Genomic DNA, 23269 nt, shown 5'->3' with positions numbered 1-23269 from the left:
ATAATGGTATATAAAAAAAAATTACAAACTAAGTTATATAAAAAGCAGTGTGAAAATACAGATTATTTTATGCTAATCAGAAGCTGTGATCGACTTCCCAAAGGAAGATAATGGAGCTCATGTTTGTAAGCATGCGTATTGATGGCTGTGACGTTAGATTCCTATAAATAAAGGATATTCAAGATAGGGGGCCAGGTGGCCTCCCCCCTCCCAGACTTGGCTTGTTAGTGCTCCTATGGACGATAGCCCAGTTTACTTATTCATGAGTCTGTGTGGTTTCAATCATTTATGATTTTCTGCTAAAGCTGGATGTGGTTCCTTTGGTCCTGGAGGACCCATCTGGGTCACTGACAGGACCCTGCTGTGTCCATGTGTGCAGTGTGCTGCTTGGCAGCGCAAAATTCAGCAGCACGGCAGGGAAATCACATCTCACAGACTGGCAAAGGTGGTCTGGGGCCACATGGGAGAACGCGAGGTGTGCCAGGAACCTTCCAAGTGCTTTGAAAGGGGGTCTCTTTCTCAGAATGTTCCGTCTGAACCTATGGTTATCTCCTTCGGTCCTAAATGTTTTTTTTGAAGGGGAACAGATTGAAGACCTCGCCTGCTGTGCTGGCCTGTCAGAGTGAAAGAGAAAAGAGAGGCTGCCGGCTGCCCTAGGACGGAAGTGAGTCAGCAGGGCACAGGTTTCCTTCAAACTCTAATTATTGTCTCGCTGCTTAGGGGATTGTCTAATCCGATGGCCACCCTTTCAAAATCTGAACTCCAGGGTCAGATACATGAAGGGGCAAGAGACCAGACCGAACCTTTGTTAGTTCACAGAACTCCAATTCTTTATTAATCACAGCTTGCTCACAACGACATACAGGAAAATAGCACTAATGAAGAGTAAATAGGCAGGCAGCAACCTTCAGGAGTTGGGATTTGGGGGAGAAACGACTTCAAAACTGCGATAGGTACTTATGGTGGGTGTCCGGTGATTCTTAGTTGGCACAAATGCCCTGCCTAGCCCCCTTAGCTGTATCAGCCCTCACAGATGGAGTAAGTTTCTTTTTATTTTAATAGGCAGGATTGCCTCACACTGGGGAAGAAAGACCAGCTTGAGTGAAAGTCCGCAGTGTTTTTGATCTTGTTCGTGTGTGTGTTTTAATGCAACAACCAGCTCACAGTTTCCAAGTGGAAAAATACTCAGTAGCATCATGTACTTGTACTATAGGTAAGAGCTTAAAATGAACATCATCAATCATGGCATCCACAAATAAGCCACCTGACACATTAAGTAATTCATTCCATCAAAAGAACTTAAACTAGAGAATTAAGCCCACTTCATGAAGAGTGATTTCATGGCTGCTTGAACCATTTGGATTTGGATCTGTGTTCAGCAGTTTTAAGAGGTTCAACTTTTTGCTTCTACCCAGACTGATCTCAGATCTGTCTTCTCATCCATCCCTTTCTAAAGCCAAAGCACATTTGTAGCACATAATCCACTAGAAGCAGAAGTAAATGCTATGAATGGTGTTTTGTTTTTTTTTTTTTTCTCAGCCTGGTTTTGTAGTTTCTAGGCAGTGAGTAGATTATGAGTGAACAAATGTGGAGGTTTGCGTGGAATCATAATACCTGTAACCTAGGTATGGTCTTAGTCAAGTTCAGAGATTACAAAGCCGTCTAGGTCATTAGGCAATGGTGGGTTTCTAGCACCATGGACTGTCTACTGACCTCATTTTTCTGTTGGAATGAAAAGGGCAGGGAATGGAGTTCAACATGAGGGCTTCAAAAAGAACAGACCTAGCAAATTCATTTGAGTGGAAAGACACAACATCAAAAGCCTGTTACAGGACATGTAAGATTATGAAATAACTTGCATAATGCAATACTTGTATTTTTTAACAAAAATGTAAGTATTTACAAAATAAGATCCAAGGTATTTTTTAAACATCAAGCAAAACATTCTGCAAAGAGACCGCATTGAATTTTTTTTTTTTAATTTTTGATTCTGTTTTTTGTTTTTTATAATGAGTTCTTTTTAAACCATGTCATACATTTCCCATACTGATATCGCATGATCCATTATAATATAGGCAGGGGGATTTACTAATGGTGGGGCGTGCCATACCCTCCATCGCTTCAGCCGGAAAGTTCAACCTGGAGCTCCTTGTTCCTGCGCACCTCGGCAGCATGCCTCTCCTGGAAAACACCAAAGGGAGAAGCAACGTCACAGAGCCCAGCTCTCTGCTCCACGGAGACCCAGGAAGGCCTGCCTACTCCTTTACAGGGTACGTGTCTCACTGAAAGTCACCCAGTTGTTTGGTGTCTATCTTTAGGAAATTTTCTCATTTCACGGGACATGACCACAGGAGACCCAGGAAGTGTCATATTATGGAGGATCTTATAAGACTTACAGCGTCTAAAAAAACCTTAATGCTATATTTGATCAAAACTATGATCGAAAGGTCCTATGATTAAGAGAATTTTGAATATGATGACTACTGTCTAAATCCAGCAACATCACATTGTTGCTTACCCTGTCATTTGTAATGGTTTCTTTTTTTTCCTCTTCCTGAATCTGTTAAGGGCTTTATAATTGCCAGTGGACACTTTGAGAGGATTAGTTGCAGGAAGAAGCCTTTTTGTATGCTTCCTAAATGCTTACCCTGTTTGTCAGGGCCTTTCAAAGCTTGAGTCCAAATGACCTTTCCAGCCTTACCCTCCACTCTTCTCCTACATACACATGCTTGATGTTTTTATATAATGGAGTTGTCTTTTCATGCAATTTTTAATGCTTGAGATTCCTAGTCTTCTGTCTCTATTTGGTCAGGATCATAAACCTACTCTTTAAAACCTGTAGCAGTTATGTCTTCCTCCACGAAGATTTTCAGGAGACCACAAAATAAAATTTATCTTACTTTTCTTTTGAACACCTGCATAAACCTTTGCTTATGAGTGGCAGCCATTTTATTTTAACTTCTACGATGGGCATTCCTGTTCTTGTCTCATCTTCTATATTAAGTAGAAGCTTATATATAAGCTCACCGAAGGCCAGGACTGTATTTTCTCACTTTTGTTACACTTGCTGGGCATAGCAGAGTGTTCCGCACTAAGCCCGTGATTGTTTATTTACATGAGGAACTGAGGCGCTAAGTTTGGTTTGGGAACTGAACTTTCTGTGGAGGGAACTGAGGGGAGGGGTGGATCAGGTATTTTTCAGTACACAGTTCTATACTGAATGACTATAAACCCCTTGTCTTGCATATCATAGGTACTAAATAATTGCTTGTTGAATTGAAATTTTAAAATGCTAAAAATTATTAGTATTATTTCTTTTTCTACTTAGAGTATTATTTATATTGCTATTTTTTCCCCCTGTAGCTCCAGAAATTTCTTCTGGCTCTATGGATTCCCTTAGCTCAGGGGCGAAGACCTTGACCAGCTGTAAAGTAAATCTTATCATTAAATTCGATTAATCTCAATGAGTCCCTGCTTGCTGTGTTCTTTACAATACTGAGCACTTATTAAGCACTTAATAGGTAAGCAGTTCTGGGGCGCCTGGGTGGCTCAGTTGGTTAAGCAGCTGCCTTCGGCTCAGGTCATGATCCTGGAGTCCCGGGATCGAGTCCCGCATCGGGCTCTCTGCTCGGCAGGGAGTCTGCTTCTCCCTCTGACCCTCCTTCCTCTCATGCTCTCTGTCTCTCATTCTCTCTCTCTTAAATAAATAAATAAAATCTTTAAAAAAAAAAAAAGGTAAGCAGTTCTGCATAAATACAAATTTTTACCTGTTAAGTTCCCTGTTCCTCCTCACAACAATCCCACGGTAGAGGCATTATTCTGGTGCCCATTTAACAGATGAAGAAACTGAAGCACGGAAAGCCTACGCCACTTGCCCAAGATCACAGAACTGACAAGCGGCAGAGCCGGGACTCCACGTCGGGACGCCCGGCTCTACAGCCCACGCTGTTAACTACTACTCCACAACCTCACTGTTAGCAGAGGGAAAAGATTTAATAGTTGTGCGGCAACATGTGTCTTTTCAAATGTGGGTGCTGGGAGAAAAAGGCGTATAACATCTTACACTTCCTTCAAAGATAGAATTGGACTAAGGAGGAAGTTGACTGCAGTGAGTTGAAACACAATTTTATTTAATTGGTTTAAATGAGCTTTTTGTGTATGTTGAAAAGCCGTGACGAGAAGGGGGAAAAGGCTTATATGAGGAAGTCATGTCTGTCCCATTTAGAAATGTCACAGAGGAAGGAGCAGAGATACAGCTGGCCCTTCCTTCTTTTTGTCCCGCCATCATGAGGAAAAACATGCAGCAAAATCTTTCTCACGCAGAAAGAAGGTAATTAGTGAGAGCTGAGCCCTGACAAAAACTGAGAAAAAGCCCAGACCATTAGTATGCTAGGGCAAAATAAGAGAGACCCAAGCCTAAGGATTGATACAAACTCAAATTTCTAACAGGGAGCATTATAATTAGTATTCCTGGGCCTCCCTGGAGCACACTTCTTATGAAACTCAAAATTAGCTGTAAGGAAATGGGTTCTGCTACAGGAAAGAACAAATAGATCTGTGAGCTGGAGAGAAACATTAAAAAGGGGAAAATAAATTATTGCTGAGTTTCTAGGAAAAATATTGTTTATTTTCAGGTAGTTTAGTAAATATATTATTTGCAAACTTTGTATTCAAATCCCCAAATATATGCCCATGAAACTGTAATTTGACTTTCTATCAGAATTGTGGGAGAATCAAAGGGCAGACATGCGGGAGGTTTTCAACATAGTCTTTTTTATTTTTTATTTTTATTTTTTAAATCAGGAAACTGCAATTGTTAGAAGTTACTAAGGTAGTTGTGATGCTCTGAGAAAGCTCATAAAAAAGTCAAGGCTATTCTTTGACAAGATGCACCTCATTATTGAGCTTCCACTATTCGGCGGGTGCTGTCATACGCTTGGTAAGACAGACTGAAGCAGATCTACATTTACAAAGTTCTCTGCGATTTCCCTCCTTCCTCCCATCAATATAAGGGAAGTGTAATAAATCATCTTTTAGCATTGTATGCAACTATTCCCTTGATACGCAAAGATGTATGAAAGGAAAAGTTAGGAAAAATTCCAATTCCTTAAGAAAATGTGATTAGAGAGATTTCTGTGCTGGAAGCCAAGAAATATGAGGTCTTCCTTTTTTTCTCTTTACCTTTTAATGTCTCCTTTGCCTCACTAGGTATCAAATACAAACCAGGGATTTGAATTAGATGACCCAGAGTATCAGTTCCATCTATGAAATTCTGTTATCTGAGTCTATTTAAATGCAAAATGAGGTCAATCAATATCATCAAGAATTCTTTTTGACAAATGACCATGCACTTGCAAAACAAAAGAGGGGTCAGGAGTGAGCTGTGAGTGCCAGGAAGGCATGTTTTCATATATATCAAGATGACAGTGGTTACCAGAGTATAAACTTCCAATGGTACTGCCAAGCCTGCTTACTGAGCAGTGTTTGATGATTGACAAAGAATTGCAGCTCTAGCTTAGTATAGATGTTGGGAATCAAAAAGACATGGGTTCAAATCTAGACTCTGTGGTCTACTTAGCTTTGTGATCTTGACCAAATGGCGTAATCTCTCTAAGGACAAAGTTCCTTAGATGTGCAACAGGGACAATAACAGTATCTCCTTTCAGGGTTGTTGTTTGGATTGCATGCAATAGTACATGCAAAATGGCTGGTCTACAGGGACCAATTGGTAACAGCTAGTTTTAACTCCTCTTTTCCTTTCATTATTCATTCATCTGATATGTTCAATAGTAAATACATAAATGGCACTTGTGAATAAGAATGAACCCCCCCCAAAAAACAAAGTCAGATGAGAAGAATAAAAATTGACCACAGATGAAAACTAATAATGGCTGAAATCTCGATCTAAAGAGTTATATAGCATCAAAATCATCCTTTAGGAAAAGAATCACAGAATCTTATTCCCTCAAACTATTTTTATTATTTTAAGCTATATCATATTATGTGATGTGATGGTCCCTGAAATAATGGCTATAATGTTTTCACTTCAACTTTTCTATATTGTTAGAGGTGAAATTATCAATTATACTAAAACAACTCTTATTTCCTAAGTACTGTCCTTTGTGGTTGGCTAGGTAAAGTAGCTGTCAAGGCATCTCCTTTTTTTGTTTCTCTCACTCCTGAACACCATGGAAAATTCCTTTGGTCTCTGTCACAATATTATGATCTGGGCAGTCTTGGCAGTGGCTAGTGAGTGGTGGGGTTGTGCTATAAAAGCAAGAGAATGTGACACCATTTGAACTAAGTGGAGAATTCAACAAGGTTCAGTGGAAGTCCTTTCAGTTGACCTGCTAGGTTAACCAGCATTCTCCATCCCCTCCATCATCCTGGTATCTCCTAAATGTTGGGTTGCTTGTGAGGCTGGGAGGCTCTTCCCTATTATTTCCACATACTTTTCCTCTCACTGGTTGAGTTACATGCTTGCTTGCAGTCATTGATATTTCCAGCCTGTTCTGCTAGCTGGTTGAAAATTTAATTATATGATTCAATTAAATATTATAGTAATAGAAAATTGTGAGGGTGGAAGGTAAGCTTTGGAAATACTCGAGGAAGGGAATTACGATCAGATATTGGATCAACTATAAAAGCAAGGAGAAATTGTAAAAAAAGAAAAGTGGTATAGATCCTATATATCCATATTATTTTGCAGATGTCTTTAGTCCTCACTCAATTTTAAAGAAACAGAAACTGTAAGACATGGCTAATAGGGTATAGGTGGAAAATGGGGGGGAAAAAGGACATGGGACCCCTATTAACTGATCCACTTCTCACAAAGGTCCTGGCCTACATCAAAAGATTGGTAATTGGCTGTACATTTAAATGTTTGATGTTAAACTTACGTGTTTAATGAATGTATGTATTATTTTTTGCTTTAACTGATTTTTCAAAATTAGCCACTACAGATCCTGTTCGGGTCTGATGAGAGAGCTGTTGCTACTCAGGGTTCCTGGTGGGCCAGGCAGCGCATTTTCTGCAGGATACTGTTGAGCGTTAGGGGAGGAAGGACATGTTAGGGGAGGAAGAAAGTGTCTCTTTAATCCTTTCTGTGTGGCAGGAACAGGTGCTTTTCTTTCTGTCTCCATCTCGGTCTCTGTCTCTGTGTCTCTTTCTATTATTCTATCCCAAGAATAAGAACATTTTAAACTTCACCAGAGTGTCACTCATAATCCACAGACTACACTTGAGTCCTGGGGATGACTACTTATGTCACTCAACTTGAAGACTGTCGGGTATGTGTAATTTCGATTTGAGTGACAGAAACAGATCAGCCTAGTGTAGCTCTTTGTGGCATAGCCCCTCCTTCATCCACACCTTTCTCCACATTTGATTCCTTTCTATATAATAAGCTGGAGTGTTGAGGTGAGGTGTTATGAAAACAGAAATTGAAAAAAAAAGTGTAAAATTCTTTTCTGAAGGAAAAAAGAACAGTTTTATGGAACACAGATTAAAGAATATTTAAATATAGTTTATGACAACATAACAAAGCACATTTAAGAAGTCTTTAGCTCAGTAGTTCTCAACTCCTGCTAAATATTAGCGCCGACTGGCAAATTTTAAAAGTAATACTGAACTCGGGGTCCCTTCCCAGACAATTACATCGAAATCTCTTAGTTTAAAGAGTACTTCAGTGGATTCTAAAGTGCAATTGAGATGGCTTTTGCTTTAGGCTTTCAGTTTTAGCTAAAGACTCTGAGCCTAACATGGCTGGGTCTCCAAGAAGTTTGTGGGACGTTATCAGTGAATGACACCCAAGAAACCATGGACACCACGGGAAGACATGCTCTGCTCGGATGCTCTGTTCTCTTACTTGAGGGGTGAAGGGCAGGGTGAGGGGGAGGCAGAGTGCTGGCAAAAGCTCACGTGGAATTGTATCACGTCTCCTGGCTAATTGATAGGGTCAGTGAGACCTGTCAAAATGGTGGGAATTTAGTGTGTTAGCCTTGATGTGGATTTATTTTTACTCACATTTTCCCAGTGCTTTTGTATTTACTATCTCTATTGGTTCAGATGATATGTTGACTTATTCTCTAATTTTTGCTGCTAAGTTATTTATTGCTGGGTTTTATATTGCCTGCATGGGGAAAGAGATGGTTAGTAAATGCTCTTTGATATTACATCCCCTTCCAGGTTTCTAAGCACATAGTCAGTACTCCATAAATACTCATTGAATGGCTAACTCATTAATAGGTCTCATTTTCAGTGTAATCATCTTTTGAGGCATCAGATTCCAGAACAGCTTATGTATGTTAGCAGTTTCATGCATTTTCAGCATTACTATTATTACTGATTCTCTTTTTAATTTTAATCTCATTGCAGTAATTTCATTCAAACAAAAGGCTAGATATAGGTAATAATAAAAAACTTACTTTGTCTTATTTTAGGAAAAAGAAAACATATTTAAAATACATCAAAAGGAAGTAAATTTGGTATGCCATAAGGAGTCTCTCCACTTTATGGAGAAGATAATAGATCTTGGCTAACCCTGACCAAAGATCTCATTAGATTTGAAAAGCATCTCTGTGGCTATGAAATACCAGGGGAAATGTGGTCTTAAAAATGATCTGCACTGTATCATCCAGCATGGGATAGAATATTGTCAGCTGAGATTTAAATCAGAATATATAAACCACTAGTTCTCAAACCTGGCTGAATATTGGAGTCATCTGGAGAGTTTTAAAAAAATATAGATGCCTGGGTCTCACCCCTGGAGATTCTGCAGCTTCATATCAGGAATGTTAAGCTGTCCACAGGTTGATTATTTCCAGGACAAATTGCACGTCTGTATGCATGTGTGTCTGAAAGAGGGTAGAGACTAAATCTGGGTGAGAATGGGGAAGAGTGAAAAAAGGTGCTGGGCAGGGAGTGAGTGAAGAGAAACACACAGAGAAAAAGAAACTGCCTATTAAAATTGAACACTTCTGGAAATACTAGTTAAAACATGGAAATTTCACGTACCATTTTATAATTGAAATCAAGAGGGACATGCTGCGTATTTGTATATGTGTAATTTCAAAAACAATAATGGTCTTGGTGGTTGATGATATAAATCTTGCACTGGATACTAAGGTCTAATGGAAAATCCTGGAATATGACCAGCATGTCCCATTCCTAGCAACTCCACTTGATTTTTTTTTCGGGCCTAGGATATGAGAGAGTTGACTCATAATTATTCAGAGCAGAATACATGGTGGTCTTTTGCTGTCCATGGTACCAGCTCCAGTCAGCAAGAATCTCCTTGGTTATGCATAGACGTGTGAACGGAGGATAAATGTAAGAAGACCAAATGGTTCAAGGTGAGGGGCATAAGTTTCATCCACTGGAACTTTGCTCTCCTGCATCTCAGCAAAGCGCTTGCTATGGTACCACCACGTGTAACATGCAGAGAGCCGAAGTGCCCCTTCAAATTCTGACCTGATGCACTTAGGTGAAGCACAACGACATTGTTCTGAGAGTGTTGGAAGCACTAGCTTATATAAGTAACTTTAAGATTCTGACCAAGGCATTCAGTGGCTCTCCGCTCCTGCCCAGGTCACCCAGTGCTTTCTCTCTATACCTCGGAGAGCCTCAGTGTCCTACTGCTGTGTCAGCCCACACATGCTTCCCCAGCAATGCTTTCAAAAATTCCTCAAGAGCACAGATACCCACCAAAATCTCCATGGAATTAAATGTTTATATTTTTAGGTTTTATGCCTGATTTCTTTTGGTTCTGGCCTGACATTTGTAATCGGAGAATGGGAGTGAAGACAGAGTCATCAGAATAGATGAGAACATCAGAATAGGGTTGCCTGATTCTTAGATGAGATGGGCCAATTCTAGTAGACGAGATGAGTTTTCCTAAGAAATACTCAGAAAACAGGAGGCTGATCTTGTCTAGATTCTTAATGCTCTGATGACAGGGAGAGTCCAACTTTTCTCTCCAGGGCCAACATGTCATAGCACTCAGTACTGGTGCTGGGGGCAATTGCTCAGGAAAGGACTGAGGCATTGTTTCTCAAAAAATCATATTTCTCAATGCTTCATCCAATTTCTGGAGATGGAAAAGCTAAACTATTTATAGCTATACATTTTCAAAGGAAAGTTTTCTGGGTGGTGGTGGATAGATAGCAATAGAGCCCACAAAAAGGAAAGAGAGAACACTTTCCAGAGAATCTCCAGCACTGCTCAACCCGATTGAAGAGTTGCTGAGAAGAAAGGCACCAGGATATGAGAACTTTGGGAAATGAACATCCCTTACTAGCTCCCCTTTGCTTTGGTTTCATGCAATGTTATTATACCCTAGTTTTCCATGTAGATTTTCCTACATGGAGAGTATGGGCTTCTCGTTTTTTTATAGGTATTCTGTCATTTTCTGACAAATGTATTTTTCCAAATTATTATTTATATATTTAGCATTACATTTTAGTGAAGTAAATATTGAATGTATTATTTTATTATATATTATTGTTACTTATTAATTAATACTTATATGGCATATTTCATATTTCCAATTTAATATTTTTCTAGTAGGCTGGTTCTTCAAGTTTCTACAGAAGTCTTTTCTATACGTGAAAAGCATGGATCAGCCTCCCTGAATTCATTCACTGCTAAAAAAATCTGACCCAGTTCTAGCTTCATTGTTGGGTTCCTATTCCTCTACCACGGTGCAGTGCCCATGAAGTCAATGCTACCATGGGAGAACCTGCCCAAGGGGTTGGCTGTCTTTTCACTTGAAGCAAGTTTTGACTAAGTCTCTGGTGCCAGGGCATTTGAGAGCTCAACCAGCTGTGTTGCATATGAACGCATGCTTATGCCCAGAACTTTGCCGGGATTACCTTTTCCTGCAGACGTTCAATAATAGCAGCTAGATTAGCCTCACGGTTTTCTTTAATTTGTTCCATTTTCAGGATCAGCTTTTCCTCCGCCATTTTGCTGAAGTTGTTGTTCTCCTCCAAAGCCTTCTGAAGGACTTCTCGCTCATGTTCCCTCTTCTCTGCCAATTGTTTCAGCACCTGGGCCTCCTGAGACTGGGGAAGAAAAACATATCCATCTCAGAGTCACCCACATGCAAACCTGGCGGAACAATGGTCCACTGATTCGAGAGTGTTCTTTTCAGATGAACACTACTTCTAGCCTTGAGCACTGTTACCATTCAGTACTCACCTGCATGGCTTAGAGTTATCTATAGACTGTGGTTAGCTGAAATTTCAGCTGTGAATTTTCTGGATGCACTGTCTTAGAAGAAGCATTTAACCCAGATTGAGGAGTTTTTGTTTTTTAGAATAAGAGGGGAGGGTGATGGGGGGATGGGTTAGCCTGGTGATGGCTATTAAAGAGGGCACGTACTGAATGGAGCACTGGGTGTTATACGCAAACAATGAATCATGGAACACTACATCAAAAACTAATGATGTAATGTATGGTGATTAACATAACATAATAAAATTAAAAAAAAAGAATTAAAAAAGAAGAATAAGTTGCTGCTAAGCATTTATGTAACCGGGGATGCTGCAATTAATCACTGGATAGCAGCATCCATCAAAGCCTAAGGAAAATATGGGAAGATTGGGGAAAGTTCCAGTCTTTTCCTTGCCCCACTTTTTGATCAGCAATAGGCTGAGTCCTGCAGTAAGCTTTTCAACTCCAGCCAATCAAATCGCCAAATTCATTTTCTCATTTTATTCCAACATTCCAATGCCCCCCCCACCCCACCTCCAATCTGCTTGTTTTTCTTTCATTAGCCAAATTTTCTTTGGAGACTTGTGAACAGTGCAAAGTTAATGTCCACTTGGCCACAGAAAATATTAAGCTCTTGTTCTGACCTCCTCTTGAACATGCTGAGGTCACCTGGGTAATCTTTGAAACCCTGTGGTTACTTAGTGATTAGAACAGAAATGTCAGAGCCAGATGCACCCCACCCAGCATCCCTTCACATTTTGTGCTCTGTAATTCTCCTGCAGCATCAGGAGGCTGTTCAACTCTATACAGTGTAGGTTAACAATCACTGAGGTGCTTGATAAAAATGCAGAGGCCTGGTATCTACCCCCTCCCCTAATTCTGTGGTTCTTTCCTAAGATCCAGGAATCTATATTTTCGATAAGCTTCCCTGGTGATTCTAATGCAGGTCATCCACAGAATACCTTCTGGAAAATGCACTGGCATGGTCTATGGTGTCAAGCCTGTGTTGGTGACCTAGATGTGCTATTTAACTTGATTTTTACCTCCATAAAATGCAGCTAAAAGAAGTCTTACTCAATACTGAGCTATCCGGGTTTTTTTTTTTTTTTTGAGATTTTATTTATTCATTTGAGAGAGAATGAGAGAGAGAGAGAGCATGAGAGCGGGGAGGGTCAGAGGGAGAAGCAGGCTCCCCATTGAGCAGGGAGCCCCATGCGGGACTCGACCCTGGGACTCCAGGATCATGACCTGAGCCGAAGGCAGTTGCTTAACCAACTGAGCCACCCAGGTGCCCTGAGCTATCCAGGTTTAAGACTAAATTATTGCACACTCATTGTTCCTGAGTAATGCCTAGCACTGGCTGGTGCTCTGAGGTGAGCCTTCACAGGAGTAATTGTAAATGGCACATCAAAAAAAAAAATATTTCACAGCTTGTCAAATATGGATTACTATTAAAAGCATTAATAGGAAACCATTTTAGCTAACAGTGGTCACAGGGCCTTACAGGAGAGATCTTGGTATGTAAACACTGTGAAGTTTGACAGGGGAAGAAACTTCTCTTCAGGTACAGTTCTACAGGAATGGTAAAATCAGGCGGCCTTAAGACTCTTTGCTGATGTGTTTATTCTGAAGTTCATCAGGAAGAGGTCTAGTGACTCACTGGAGATTAGAACATTTTGGGAACTAGCCCTATGTCTTCTTTTAACCCCCAAACGGTTTCACTGACATCTTCAGTAGACTCATCACATTCTTGCTTTGTTGTAGTTTACAAAAAACCCAGTATGAGAAATAACGAGAAAGTGTTAACACAGAATAAAATCAAAATCAAATGGAGCCTTTTGGGAAGAAACATGAAAAAATATTTTCTAGCTGGTTCGTCCTCCTGCCTCTAGGTGGGACTATAGGTAAAGCATCCTACATTGATTTTGCTTCTTTACTGCTACCAGGACTACTGAATTGTGACAGAAACACACTAACTACAGATGTGTGTGTGTGTGTGTGTGTGTAAAGTTTCTCTCTGATGGACTCCAGGGCAAGGGATCATGTGCTTGCTGTTCTTCACTGTATCAGCTCGCAGAGACAGTTACCAGAGAGTTATCATTACCAAGGGGTAACTGAGTAACTTCTAATTTCAGGTGCTCAAATTTACTGTGGCACTTTTAAAATTGTGTTCTAACTTACAGTTTGTATTTGCATTCTTCATTTTCTTTTGTGAAAGACCTAAAGACAGTCAGGAGACGGCAGGGGAATAGAATTGAGAAGGGAAGCCCTGGGGATTCAAAGGACAATATCGCAGCCCATACCTTTTCAAATGTCTCGCCTTGGTGGGGCACATTTGGTCTGTGTGAACAAACACTCCCACAGGCCCCATCGTCAGTGATGGAGGGCAGCCTATTGCCTTACTGGTGGAGCGTTTGGCTCCGTTTGAGCTGCCTCAGTTAATGGCGTTAGTACTTTGGCAGCCACTGGGGCTAAATGAGACTACCCAGCATCGATGTCAAGTGTATTTCTTTAGCACAATTAATGGGGTGAAACAGAAACAGAAGGCAGTCCAGAGCATTCTCACGTGAGGCCACTGCTAAATGACGAAGACGGGCCAAACTGCACCACTTCAGGCCTGCTCCTCCCTGTCGTGTCTTTTCTTATACAGAGGGAAGGTTATATTCACCATCGTCTCGACTAACTCATTTTTAGGATCTAATGATTACCTGTGTTTCAAATATTTAAAGCTCACATCCATTAAAAAAAAAAAAATATGACATGAAGTTGATTATGGAAAGAATTCCACTGAAAAAATACGATGGCGCCCTCTTTTGGTTTCTCCTCACAAGTACTCAACTCTTAAACACATTCTTATGCAGAGCTAATAGTCTTGGGGCCTTTACCTCAGTTCCTAAGGTCTCCATAATTCCACTGCTGAGACAGTCATACTCCTTTTTCTTTCTTTTGCAGCCTAGCACCCAGATATCATTGCCTACAACTTCTCTGACTTTATTCTTAGGAAAACATTGATTCTCTCATATATACACCTTAATCTCCCAAGGGCACCTGGGGGCTCAGTGGGTTAGGCCTCCAACTCTTGGTTTTGGCTCAGGTTGTGATCTCAGGGTGGTGAGATGAGCCCCTCATCAGGCTCCACGCTTAGTGGGGAATCAGCTTGAGATTCTGTCTCCTTCTCCCGCTTGTGCTCTCTCTCTCTCTCTCTCAAATAAATAAATAAATCTTAAAAAAAAGTACACCTTAATCTCCCAGTCACAGCCTCAAGGAAGAAAACCGGTTATGATTCTAATATTTCTATCAGTGAGCAAATAAAGCATTTAGTTCAGAAAACTGCCTTAAAATATAAGGTGTGTGTGAGGATGTAGAATAAAAATATGTGCTAGACAAATGTGGAAATATTTCCCTTCACTTTGGCAGAAGTAAAGTTCTCACTGCATGGTGGAAGAGGTGTTTTTATTTTATTCCTTGCTTGGACAGATTAGCAGAAAAGAACCCCGACTGGGAGGCTTGAAAGGTAGGATTTGCTAAAAGTTGTTAAAAATAAATTGTTTAGGGCGCCTGGGTGGCTCAGTTGGTTAAGCGACTGCCTTCGGCTCAGGTCATGATCCTGAAGTCCTGGGATCTAGTCCCGCATCGGGCTCCCTGCTCAGCAGGGAGCCTGCTTCTCCCTCTGACCCTCCCCCCTTCTCATGTACTCTCTCTCATTCTCGCTCTCTCAAATAAATAAAATAAAATAAATCTTAAAAAAAAAAGAAAAAAAAATAAATTGTTTAAGGGAAAAGGATCTGACCATGGAGGACCATCTCTGAATAGCATGTACCTAATATAGAAGATCACTGACACACTGAAATGGAAAATTAGGGCATGATAATCATCAGCTGATATAATGCAAATGTCAAGGCAAACTATTTATAGAACCGAGACATCCAACACGACATTCTGGGAGATCAGGGAACCTTCTCCACCTTGCTACTGTAATAATGGAGGCACAGAATTGGTGAAAACCTTTTCTAGGCATAAACCTCCCCACAATGAACTCAGTATCACTGAAATGATTACATGAGACGTACGTGAAGGGAAAAATAATGAGACAGGGAGAGGAGTTATTGTACATTTAGGAACACTTTAACATTTTCCAAAGAGGTTCATTACCATTCCTTGTATCACTGAGTATGAATTTAATTACTATACAAATGAAATGGAAGATAAATTTGAGTTAAGTGGTATATAAAACTCACTTTATTTTATGTACACATAAGAGATTTAAGACTATATTTTAGATAGTGCTAGTGTCCCACTTACTTCGGAAGTGAACACACTTCTAGCCCTTTATTTTATGTCTCCTTTCATCATTTGGATATATTACTTGCCACTAACTAGATCTCCTAGTATGAGTGTCTTTACAATGTTAAGTTAGAGGACGTGTCTCTAATTTTTGGCTTTACTGTTAACAATGAAAAAAACATTAGTAACCCAGTTGGAATCATAAATAATGTCTTGTTAAGATATGATAATTGAATATAATTGTGTAAAACAAAAGGGTGCCCTATTCACTTTGTGTTTAAGAGTGAGAAGCATAATAAAAATTTTAAAATGATTAAAACCCAAAGACCTTTAGAGTGAGCTCTTCTGCTAAAGCCTGCACTGAGTTTACTGTAGTGAACTCCTAGGAAAAGAACTACGGGGGGAGGGTGGTGGTGGTGATCTTCACTGAGGGGACAACACACATGAGGGTTCTGTGGACCAGGTGTCAAATTCTCCACGCAGCAGATGCTTCCTGAATGTTGAATTACAAATAATCTAGCACTTTAGCTCATAATCCATTGCTGTACAAACCACCCCCCTCTTTTCCTGGATGCAACTTTAATTGCCATCTATGAGATGCCAACAAACAGAAAAGGTAAGTCTATCAAGTTTGGTGACTCATGGTCTACTTTATTCCATTTTGTTAAAAATAAGCAATGCATCTTTCTTTCAGAGATTCGGGGACTTTGGGGCTGACAGGCACCAATATTGTCAGTATGGGTATCTCACTGAACTGGTTTGAGTAGTGCTCTTTTTAATTCAATCTATTTTAGGGTGAGATTTTATCCATGTCATTAGAATTCTTAAATTTTCATCATTTTTTCCTAATACTAATTTTCTTCAGGCCACTGGTAGCTGGGCAGACCTATTTATATACCCACTACCTATCAAACTGTTTCTCCTTCTTTGTAACTTGATAAATAAATTTTATAATATTTGAAAATATTTATGAAATGTATGGTAACATTTCAGTATCTTTGTTAATAAGAAACTTCTTTTCTTTATAAAATTGTGAATTTTTGAAAACAGAGAGGGACACAAACCATAAGAGACTCTTACCTATAGGAAACAAACTGAGGGGTGCTGGAGGGGAGGGGGATGGGGTAACTGGGTGATGGACATTAAGGAGGGCACTTGATGTAATGAGCACTGGGGGTTATATGCAACTGATGAATCCCTGAACTCTACCTCTGAAACTAATCATACACTATATGTTTAATTGAATTTAAATAAAATAAACTTTAAAAAATTGTGAGTTTGCTGGACTATATAGCCTCTATGGACAGGAACCAGATGTGTTTTTGCATAATAATAGCAAATTGTCCCACAGTGCTTGTCATGTGTCTTCATGTAGGATAGGTCTTCTGGTTCTCACATTAACTCCACGACAGAAGTCCTATTATTAGTCTCATTTTACAGATGGGTAAAATAAGACATAGACAGGTTAGTGACTTGTCCAAGGTCACACAGCTATTATGTGGTGGAACCAGACTTTGATCGCAGGTATTGTCTTAAACATATGTTCTTACCCACTGTGCTTTTTAAAGATTCTCTTAAACACTATGGTTGGCTTATGATGACCATATAATTTGTTGTCCAAACTGGGGCACTTATGAAATTGAAATGATAATACTGATATAAAAAAAAAAAAAAAACAGGACTAAGCTGGAGTTGTCCTGGGCCAACTGGGATGTGGTTAGCTTCACTCTGTTGTTTCTTGTTAAACATTTGTTGAATGAATAAATGGCTGGCTGGCTGAAAGGATGGATGACTAAAGTGTTTCACCCAGGTGGGTCAGTTGCAGTATGGAAACTTTGATTTCAAAATATGAGCTTCAAGCTGACCTCATGAGATAATTTGGTCTTATGGAGGCAAATGCGGATTCCCAGAGATAATCAAAGAGAGGAGGAAAAGCAGGAAAAAGGTTTGTTTCTTGTGTAACCAATTTCTTCTGTGAACCAATCAATGGGGCATTAATTCTGATTCAAAGGAGCCTGAAGGGGGATTGTCCAACCTAGTAACCAGATGGCCTGCGCTGCAATAGTGTTAGCAGATGGTGTGAGGAATTGGGGACACTGCCAAAACATTTATCTCAAAGTGAGTTTGAGCCCATGTGGACATGACTCTATGGCAGCCCTCTAACTATCAATCCAGAAGGCCTCTGCAACATAGCCCAGGTCACTGGTTCCCAGATGTGGTCCCTAAACTCCCTAAACTCCCAGAAACAGGCTTTTGATGATACCAATGGAGGGGAAAGGGGCTCATAAGCTTTTTTTTATGTTTTAGAAGTCCTATCAGAAATCATATTTCACCTTTATGTCTATGCCTATTTTTATATTCACACTGAGTTAGAATTAAGTCAATCTAGTGAGAAAATGCTTATTTTTTATGATAATCAAAAATATTAATTGACAGTTATAGATTCCTTTGATTATAACCATGGCAAAAGGAATATATTTATACTATTAATTTACTAATATTATTATATTAATATTATACTACTATTAATAGTATGTTTGATAGGCAGAATCTTTAATAACTTGTAACTATGAGAAAGGAAATGGACCCAGGGCAAAATGTTGCTGACCCCTGGGCTAGGTTGGACATCTGTTCATTTTTGAAAGCCTTTGGTGATTTTTTTTATGTTTTCTGTAATACAGTTTGAGGACCTAACCTGGGATTCAAGGCCCTTCACAATCTCACCTCACTAGTCTCCAACTCCCAAACCAAGTCCACTAGTAACACTGGTCTACCCACTGCCCTGAAAACACACATTATGCATTCTCACCTCTGAGTATCTTTAGTTCAGAGCCATTCTCTTAGTCTAGAACACTTCCATGTCTTCTCTAGTTATCTAAGACTATTTTTTTTCTAGTCACCCAGCTTTTTTAAGCAGATATTTTTCTGAAAAGATGCTGTGATTCACATCAAATAGTGAAATGGTTTTATTTTCCTCAGTGATCTCCCATTTCAATTGAAGTCAAAGTCAAAGTCATTAAAATGCTACCTTCTGACCTCAATTCCTACTAGTCCCTCCTTGCTCCTTCTGCTTCATCCACACTGAACTTTGTGTTCTTAAACTGTCCTAGCACACTCCTACCTCAGGGCCTTTGCACTTGCTAATCTCTTTACCCCCAGAGAAGAGTTCTACCCCCAGAGAAGAGTTTAAGGCTTACTACTTTCCTTCATGCTTTTTTCCCCCCCCAGTATTCTCATATTTAAGAGACCTTTTTTGATCACACTATATGAATAGTGCCTTCCACTCCAGCACTATCAATTACATTTGCCCTGCTTTATTCAGTGTCATCTGATATATTATATACTTCACTTGATCTTAGCCAAAAGGCCGAGAAGTGATTGATGTATTATATACTTATTTATTAGCTATTTCTTCCCAATTGGAATAAGGTTGATGAGGCATCTCTATTAGCTAGAACAGTACCTGTCAAATAGTAGGTTCTTAATATATCTGTTGATCAAGTGATTTTTCCCAGACTAAGAATTCTTTGGATTGTATAATTTATTTAGTGCACTTTCAGAAGATATCCTTTGGAAGTGTATTGACTATAATTTTGTTTTAGGATGTGAAGATGAAATAAAAAGTCAAAACAAGTGATATATTGCCACTTTAACATTTGGCTCTAAAAATTATCATTTACTTATTCATTTAAAAATATTTGTAGTACTAATTATTCCTAGGGACTAATAACAAAAGACACAATCCATGCCTTCATGGCGTTTATAATCTAATAGGGGAGAGTATTAGGGCTAAATATATGCTTACTAATTGTGCTAAGTGCTACCAAAAAAAATAATAATAATAAACTTGAACACCAGGAGAGAGACCAGCAGGTGAACATTGGGCCCAGGGAAGTTCCCTCCCCACAGTGAGGACTTGACAAGTTAACACAGAGCTGAGGGAGCCAAAGAAGAAAGTGTGAGATTTAGAAGATCCTATTACTTCCAGTAGGTCCTAAACTTCACCTGGGTTTGTTCTGATGATGTAAAGATTGAAATCATAGCATGGCAGTTTCTTTTTAACTTTCTGAGTTTCTATATCAATGTAATTCTTAGAAAATATGTAAAAAAATAGTAAAGTTGAACTGAATAATTACCTGGTACCAATTTGAAAAAGTTAGGCCTAAAATTCCTCCGTGGTTCATTAAAATCTTTCTGGTCTAATGATTTGTATGTCCAACTCAGTAGCTACTAGCCACCTAGGTCTGTTTCATGTTATTTATTTCTTAAAATGTGACTGCTAGAAAAATTTAAAATACATGTGTGGCTCACATTATATTTCTGTTGGATAGCTCTAGTCTATATAGCTGCAGAGATTGCTTTTTTCATGTTGTCAAGGCTAGGAGAATTACCAACTGAATAGTGTGAGAGCTAAGTAGTTATTGTAATTGTTATACTAACGCTAAACCTCTACAGATAAAAATTGTGGATATCTCTCATTCTGCTTGTCTAAATTCCATTTCCCCCTTTTTAGATAACAACACCTCAATTTTCCTTTAGGGCTCTACTCCTCCACATTTCTCTGCAGGATTCTTACCTCAATGCCTCTGCAGGTTATGTGATCCAGGCTAGCCAATCAAAGTACAGCATCCCCTCCTCCACAAGGATGGGCTCAGGGTCGGGGCGTGTGACCCAGGACAGGACACGGAGCTCAATCCCAGGACTTTTGTTAGAACTACTGGGAAAGAAAAGCACTCTTTCTGCTCCAGTGGCTAATTTGTGAGGAAAATAAATTGGGAGCGACTGTTGGAAACTAAACTTTCTTGGTCTTGAAACCAATTAGAGGCAGGAAGAGATCGATGATAGATCTAAAAAGGTTTATCTGACCGTACTGTTTGATCTGGATCCAGGTGTTTTTGAAGCTGTAACCTTTCCTAGATATTTTAATCACATACCCACTTTGTGTTTTAGCTAGTTGAATTGAGTTTTGGTTATATGCACGTCCTCATTAAGGTAATCATTGACACATACGCACTGGCTGGAGGTTCTTCGAGGAGAATTAACAAGTCTTCTAACGAGCACTAATTAAGTTGGCACAAGCCAATAGAATAAAATCAATTAATGATTTTTCTAAGTTGGTAATTTCTGTTAATCAGCTATATCTCTTCTAATTAAAACCCTACCAGGACATAATCTATATGATTTTTGCCTTGAAAATTGTAAGAAGTAATACCAGACATGTGAAGGAATACTGATTTTAAAGGCTTTCAAAGAAGATTTTTCCTTTTGTCATGATGCTGGATGATTATATTTGTAAATGTCTTTTAGCCATGAGGCCAATTTCTAGTTCAATTCAATTGTATAAATGTGTAATTGTTGATAATTTATCATCATCAGAGTGTAGGAATCTTACCAGAATTAGTAATTAGCTAACTCAGGGAGTTTTATGAGAATACCCAGTTAATTTTGATAATCTCTGTGTTGTTCTTTCCTTTTAACAATATCCTTCAAATTAAATACGTTACCTGGAAACACCAGCAACATTCTGAACCATGATGTTGAATTTTCATCTTTAAGTTTCAATCTCAGCTCAGTCACTGACTTTCTACTCTAAGCAAGTCACAGCATCTCTATATGACAACCTAGGACCTGTACCTATAAGAGAACTTAAACTGCTTTGAATGCAACACACCCTCACTGTTGTAGTTAGTTACTTATATCTGTGGGTAGCAGTCTTGATGGACTGTAACTGTTAGTTAATTTAGCTTTACTATAAGAAGAAAGCTATAAATAACAACAAAAAAACCCTGCTAAACATTTTTTTAGGCAACTTCCTGTACATAGACTTGGGTTAGTAGCTCAGTTTCCTCCTTTTAAAATCCACATCTATGATAACAGTAGTTGATCCAATATAATAAACATACATGTAAAGAAATACTTCTCAGATGTTTGGAGAACCTCACTCTTCAATGAAAACTGAAATTGTATTTCGTATGTTTTTCCGACATAGGAAGATTTTTCAACTACAAAGATCAAAACAAAAAGTATTTTCTATCTCAGAAAATTTAATCTGAGGTCTTCTAATCTTTGAGTCTTTCTCGTTATCTGCTATTACATATATGTGTGTGTTCATATATGTACACACATTATACACACACATACTCACACATACACATTTGGCTTCGGCACATTTTGACCGTTAGAGAATTCAGTGAGAAAGACTATCTTTGTTTTCTTTGTAACTACCCAACATAGAGGTGTTGAATGCATTGGCTAACTTTTTATAGGCAATATATTAATAAAATAAAAAATTACTATAAATGCAGAGTTTCATTTCCATTAATACTGTGCATGGAGCATATTCTTAGTGACTACGTGCTTCTAAAAGGATTTTGTGATAAAGTCAGTGGAAAATACAATATAGGAATGAATTACCTAAAAATAATTCCATTTGGGTTGGTCAAGAGCATTTTGGTGGGATGGACTTTAACAATCACATGGTTGGTACAGATATATTCAGACATAACTTTTATCTCTATGTGTAGAGTCCTTGGGATTCCTGAGTGCCCTCCATTTTTAATACCCATGGCTTCTTAGTCATCTAATTGTGAAAAATTAGAGATTTGGCAAAAGAAAAGTGCTCTAATACAAACAGGGACCAATGGAAAAGAGAGACAAAAATGCCATCAAGGCTTAGAACTGGGTAGAGGAGGATACTAATAGATTGAGATCTTGACCAACTTCAAGGGCAAGAAGTGAGGCCTTGAGGACAGAGGCAAGCTTAGGGCCCTTACCCTGAGGTGAGCAGCATCTGGACAGAGATATTTCAGGGGGAGGATCTGGTGGTCTATAGTTTCAAGGAAAACCATGCACTACACTGGAGATGAGACACAGACCCTGAGAAGGAGGAATCACCAGTCCTGCACCCCTCCCCACCTCCAAACCGTGGAGTTAAGTTACCTAAGGCTGTTTTCCTGGATACGCACCGAGGACTAAGGCGGGGAAATTTTTGTGATAGGGGATCCAAGAGAGGGAGAAGAGCACTAAGGTATTGAAGCTCTTTTAGTGCTCTTTAGTGCAAATCTTTGGTTTTAAATAGCCTAAAAGCAGCAATTTTTACTTGAACTAGCCTGGTTCCATGTCTACTGAAGACCTACACATGCTGGGATGTTGCAGGTTCACACGCAGTTGTCCCCTGGAACCTCTGCTAGAATATGTGGGGCATGGAGGGAGGAGAGGGAGGGAGAGAGAAGAGGAAGGAAGGGAAGAGACGGAGAAAAGAGAGAATTTAAAAACCTATGGGAGAAGTTACCTTTCTTCTTTCTTCCGCAGCCTCCAGTTTTTTCTGGATCTCCTCCAGAGACAGGTCTTTCTTCTTCGGAGAAGCTAAAGTTCGTGGGGCTTCTGAGATGGGAGATGGTGGCTTCAGGATCAGCTCAAAAGCCTGGCCAGAAGCACGTTTGTTGATTTGCTTCACTTCCATATCTGAGTAATGAATATTTGAGAATGTTAAGCATACAGAGCAGTGAAGCAGGGGTTTATTTAAATAATTTGAATTCTGGCAATTGCAAGTAGCCTTGTTATTCTGGCCAATAGGAATAAATGCTGCCTGTGATTATTTGTTCTACATTGTTTTGAACATACAAGACCTCTTTCTTTAGTATCATTACAGATATATTCCAACAGAATAAATATTTACAGTGTTGGGAGATTCAACAATGTCCATAGGGAGTCGAATAATGGCAAGCCTACTTAGGAAAAAAGAGCCTGAATTGATTTTAAACTGAACTTT

General features: G+C 39.3%; 1 protein-coding gene across 1 annotated transcript in view; it reads right to left on the bottom strand.

Annotated features, from left to right (window-relative positions):
• Positions 1-804: 804 nt before the first annotated feature.
• The window catches only part of STMN2 (stathmin 2), a 49820-nt gene continuing 27355 nt past the window's right edge, over positions 805-23269 (bottom strand). The window contains exons 3-5 of the mRNA XM_081816181.1: positions 22790-22962; positions 10872-11063; positions 805-2181 (exon numbers count right to left, since the gene is read on the bottom strand). Of these exons, the coding sequence (XP_081672307.1) occupies positions 2122-2181; positions 10872-11063; positions 22790-22962 (425 nt within the window). The 3' untranslated portion in view covers positions 805-2121. The remainder of the gene's footprint in view (positions 2182-10871; positions 11064-22789; positions 22963-23269) is intronic.

Source organism: Leptonychotes weddellii, chromosome 4 (assembly GCF_054177405.1).
Source record: "Leptonychotes weddellii isolate Sample4059 chromosome 4, ASM5417740v2, whole genome shotgun sequence".
NCBI classification, from domain to species: domain Eukaryota; kingdom Metazoa; phylum Chordata; class Mammalia; order Carnivora; family Phocidae; genus Leptonychotes; species Leptonychotes weddellii.
Note: the sequence above shows the minus strand (reverse complement) of the source record. Positions and strands in the feature narration are given on the sequence as shown.